Below are 5,359 nucleotides of genomic sequence, written 5' to 3'. Positions count from 1 at the left end.
GGGGGGGGGGCTGGTGGTGGGTGGATTTTGCGGTGTCCGATCTTACCCAAGTGTTGGTGGGATAGTTGGACGTTGAGTTTTTTAGCTATTGTCTGTTGCTGGGTAGGTGTTTGAACGAGCCGCTGCCACTGAGCTGGCTTTGGCTGCTTGCTCCGCCTCGCTCAGAGGGTGAAGACAATCCTCACGGTTGCCCCGCTTTCCAGGCAGCAGGGTCGAAGTGGTTGCGGTTCTTTTGAGCATCCTACGTGTGTATGTGTTTCTTATGTGTGCGTTGGCGCTGTACGGCACTGAGGGGTTGGATCAATGGCTTGATTAAGCGCCCACATTGCAAGTCCTTCCCCTCTTTCTCCCAACATTACGAAATCAAGGCCGCGCTACTCAAACTGCAGGTGTCCCTGTTTTTTTGGTTCGGTTGGTGGGTGACCACATCAACACTTTTTTTTAGCACCGCCGCTTCACCGTGATGCCATATGCCTGCTCTGTCAAACGCCCTTCGGGAAAGAGGTTGTGCTCTCCGCCTGACTACTTGTTTCCCCACTGCGTTACTGTTGGCCTCCCGTTTGCCTCGGTGTGTGGGTCCCCAGACACAGTCAAACCTGGAGGTATGACGGCGCAACGTTATAATGCTTATCAAGGCGTCTCGCACCGTTGGCGCGTCGCCCTTTGGCGTGTTCTGAGGTGTGGCGTCGGCTCAACAGCGGCCAGTGTGATTGAGCAAGGTTGACGCGAAACGGTTTCGTAGTTTCCAACCTCTTCATTGAAGGGCCCCGTAGATAGTAACGGCGAGCCGCTCGTCACACAAGCTGTTTGGTCGGTGCCTTTTGTTGAGCAATGTGAGGGGGAAGCTGATGTTGTAATAAGCAAGTCCTCTGCTGTGGAGTGTGTGGGGCAGCGCCACTCCAACTCTTGGGTTTGTGAAGAAGTACCACGGGGAGGCCGAAACAGAAGAAACCGATAAATGCCGCACATGTAGCCACGCTTGAGATGTGATATCTAAGTGTTTTTACGTCCGTGTGCGGTAGGGGGGAGGACCCTGCTTCTGATGTTTGTGCCATCGGACCTCCGCAGACAAGTTTGTGAAGTGTAGAAGTGGCATGACGACAAATGTGAGAGGACCGCTGCTTCACGTCGGTGTGGCACGCCTTGTTTTCATAGGCAGTGAAGAGGCCCGCGCGTTTTGGCACACGTGGCCTGCGTTAAAATTCGATGCAAGCAGAGGCGGAGAGAGGGTTTGCAATCAGCAGAAGCTGCCGTCCAGTGGGAAAAGTTATCAATTAACAAAGCGAGGACACAAGCGAGAGAGACTCAGAATGAGTCGGGAGTAGAACCGTGGAATCGTGCCTCCGAGTCCAGGGTAGTAACAAGGTGCCCTGCTAAAGGTGTAACCACTGGAAGGGTCGAGGGCACTGAGAACTCAGCTTCCGGGTGGTGACGCCTTTGGTTGCTTCTTGCACTGTAGCCCCTCGTGGCGGTGCGCATTTGAGAGTCATGCAGCGGTTCAGGAAATGTGTATTCCCACCGTCACGGACCAAACCGTGTAGGTTGGCGCACATGTGCTGAATACTACACCCTAGTTTTACCGGTTCTTTGTTTCATGCTGGCTTGGCAGCACAATCTGTGGATAACAGTTCGACGGCAGCAAACCGTGCCCGTGTTCGAGCTTGCCTTTCCATGGTCATGAATCCGACATTTTTTCGTTATGTGCCGCAGCTTTAAAAATAATATCATGTTATGGCTTTTGTTTCGGCATAATATGACGTGTCTTAGTTTATTTTTGGCAGCGCAACACTCCACTCCTTTTTCATGAAAAGAACGTACTAATGATAGATCGTGCTTGTCTAGCGGAGACCGGCGATGGCGCACAACCGTGTGTAACTCCGTCAATTCTCTCCTATCCAGTTGTCTACCCCACCTTTGTTCCTACCCGCTCGTTTTTTTAAATAGCACATAATCCGTTGTTCGTACTAGTAAAATACGTCTAAATATTCAAGAATGACACAACCAGATATATTCATGGGTGGGAATCCACTTTGTGTGAGATACAATGGCTATCCCATTCACGTGGTCCGTTCTACGGATGGCACCAGCTGGTTCAGTGCAGCGGATATTGTAAGGGCTCTCAGCATGTACAGTACAGGGATGGGTGCAGGTGATTGCTGTAAAGATGATAACACACTTTCACCATCCGATGAGTCTGCGGATTTTGCGAAGCGCTTGTTATTTTCAGTTGACGAGGAGCACAAAAAGCCACTAAAAGATGTGGTCAAGGAGTGTGAGCGGGCATTGTATGGGAGTGCTGGGATGGAGGCTTTATACGTTGACCTCACCGGGATCCAGACGTTAACACGCGCTACAAGCATGCCGACAGAGGCTGACTATAACGACTTCATGCAACACGGTGAGGCGCTTAATAAAATCGTTGGGGTCTTGCAAAGAGGCATCCGTGACAGCTGTGCGCAAATGTCCGAAAAGCCTTGGAATGACGGATCAGGCGGCGTCGTAGAGGTCAATGCAGCTGACTTACAGTCGCTCCTGAAAACGGTGGAAGAAATGAACGGGTACATGTGCAGCATTTTACCCCGCGTTGCTAACAATGAGGCTACTATAAGAACTGTGAGTGAGCACATGCTCCAACTCCAAAATAAAGTGGATCATGAAATTGAGAAGATCAGAAGGGAATTCAGCCAACACGGGACTGCTTCACTGACTGGACGTGATAAGGTAAGTGAAAATGCGGAAAGCGAGCCCCCATGTGGTACAGCGGAGTTGAATATATCAGAGAGTCCTACAGCGGCTTGTAAAACCGTCAGACTGCTTGACCAGTCGAAGAATGGGGCTTGGCAGCGCCAGGAGCATCCGGTGGATATTATAAGCAGTGAGGAAAGGCTGATGAACAGCTTCAACTTTGAAGCATGTGGTGCATCTGCTGAAGAGTTTGGAGAAGCTGAGCTCGAACTGATTGCCTATTTCAGGCGTGCACTAAGTCGTCTGGGGCAGCAGGGTAGAACATGTATTAAACTGTTTCCAGTGAAGGACTCTAACAAACACTCTTCCCATTCCGCTGAGCGCGCCACCTATGAGTTGAAAGTAAAGAGAATGTCACTGCAGTTGAGTGATTTTAAATTCATCAGCATGTGCCCATCCATAGCCAAGCTCCGTTTCAGCGAGTGTCGCGGTGTGTGCGACCTGGAGGTCCTGGCTGAGGCGAAATCACTCGACGCATTGAGCCTGGATATTGAAGGGGAGGTGAGGCACCTTCATTTTTTGAGCGGACTGCCTTCCCTTAAGACCCTTCAGCTACATTACCAACAAATCTCTGATGACGAATTTCGCTGTTTGTGCCTGTTGGAGGGCCTGGAGGAGCTAACTCTGCGTGATGCTTGGAACTTAACGTGTTTGGCGCCGATTGCAAGCTTGCGGCGGTTACGGGCATTGGATTTGAGCCTCCCACTGGTGGCCCCCAGCGGCTGCGTGCAAGAGGAGTGTAGTTCTGATGGTGATCAAAGTGCGGATACAAAGTACCCCCATTTAACGGATGTAAGTCCACTTGCAGAGATAATAGCACTAGAAGACTTGAATCTCCAGGGACGAGGAGGTGTAGAGGCAGGTGTTGATGCACTTGGATCTTTACCGAAGCTCCGTGTGTTGAATCTGAGTGGAACGGGCATAACCGATTTGTGTTTTGGTGGTCTGAGTGAAAGCAAGACCTTGACGTCACTTGACATTTCTTTCTGTTGGAATTTGACCGACCTAAGCCAACTCGCTCAAGTCGCCACGCTGAAGGAACTAAAGCTTCGGTTGCACAAAGATGGAGTACCCTGCGTGGACGGTCTCGATAGCCTTCCGTTACGCACGCTACACTTGGTTCTCCCCCAAAGAATTTGCCAGCATTCGGAGGAATCTTCTACTTTGGAGAGTAGCTGTGAGGTTGCACCCACTGTTTCGCTAACAGATGTGTTCCCCCTCGAAGGGATTGAAACGCTTGAAGAGCTGAGTTTGCGGGGTCAGGGACATTTGAGTCTGCAAATGGACGTCCTTTCCTCCTTGCCTCATCTGTGTGTGTTGGATTTAAGTTTCATAAGCATGACAGAACAGTGTCTTGATGTACTTGCCACTATACCAGGTCTGGTGAAGCTCGGATTCACTGCTCGTGGGTGCACAGGGAACATGAGCTCTCTCTCTAAGATTACTTCGCTTGAAGAGCTGGACGTCCGAAGTTGCTCTAGTGCCGGCGCAATTGTTGATGCAGCTGCCCTGCTGCCTAAGCTGCGTGTTTTCAGTCTGAGTGGTGCCACAATTACTCCAAGGAGCCTCCAAAGCCTCATCCAGTGCAATAACCTAGTGAAGCTGGATATTTCCTTCTGCAGGAATGTGGAGGGTGGTACGCCATTCCCATTGATGACTACAGTGGAAGAGTTGAACCTCAAGGGCTGCCAGAGCGTCCTCTGTCTCGGTGTGTTGGCCAACTTCCCTAGTCTGCGGAAACTAAACGTGAAAAACATGTACGTGAGTTCCGAAGTGTTAAAGGAGTTTCGTGGGCGTAATGTTGTAGTTCGTTACAGATGCTGACGAGGGTCCGAAAGTTTTGTATATTCTGAGCGGGTTCTGGGTGCTGTGTATCTTGTGCCATAACCACAGTTTTCTTAAGGGCACTTCCCACTCGTATATTGCGCCTCTGGTGTGTGGAGACGCCAGTGTGGCGCCGGTTGTGCTGATATTTTTGGTGCTTCCCCCTTGGGTTTTATGTGTACCGTCGGTAGCATCGATGTGTATGTAAAGGCTGCCCAACACGCTAGGGACACTCACACGTGTCAGGCGGTAGGGGTTATATTTGCTGCTCTTCAAAATAACTTAAGCAAATTGGCACCATGAACAGACGGGTAAAGAGAAATATTGCACGCACCGTCCTTTTTTTGTTTTTGGTTTGACTTGTCTTATCATATTTTACCTTACTTGCCTCCCTTTTTGATCGCTAATGGCGGGTCGCAGACAAAACATTTATTAATTATGAATATTTCGGTGTGGTTGTGCAAACTTAAGCAAGCAGTTATGCAACAGATATTGGGGCCTCTGTGGACCCGTTTTCTTTTTTTTTTTTCAACCCTACCATTGGGTTTCCCCCCCTTTTCGCCTCTCTGACACGCCCACTTCATTCCTCGTTTGATGTACTGGACCACCTTCCCCACGATCAACTGCCTCCGCTTGCAGGACACCATCGCTCTGAAATATCTCATCTTCGCCACCTTTTGTTCCGTTTAAGGGCAGTATCGGGTCAACCGCTGTTGAAATATAGGTACTGGTGTTTTGCGTGGTTGGTGGGGAGGGAGGGGGTTTCTATCGATAACATTTGGCAGGCAGA

The 5,359-nt window shown here is 50.1% G+C and overlaps 1 protein-coding gene across 1 annotated transcript; it reads left to right on the top strand.

Moving 5' to 3' along the window:
- Nucleotides 1-1,992: 1,992 nt before the first annotated feature.
- Nucleotides 1,993-4,569, top strand: TEOVI_000197300 (Leucine Rich repeat, putative; the record flags this gene model as incomplete). Its single annotated transcript, XM_067225118.1, has 1 exon — nt 1,993-4,569. One exon carries the CDS (start codon nt 1,993-1,995, stop codon nt 4,567-4,569), a length of 2,577 nt encoding a protein of 858 aa, XP_067081219.1.
- Between the last annotated feature and the right edge of the window lie 790 nt (nt 4,570-5,359).

The sequence above is a fragment of the Trypanosoma equiperdum genome (assembly GCF_001457755.1).
Source record: "Trypanosoma equiperdum strain OVI genome assembly, contig: ctg_461, whole genome shotgun sequence".
NCBI lineage: Eukaryota > Euglenozoa > Kinetoplastea > Trypanosomatida > Trypanosomatidae > Trypanosoma > Trypanosoma equiperdum.
Note: the sequence above shows the minus strand (reverse complement) of the source record. Positions and strands in the feature narration are given on the sequence as shown.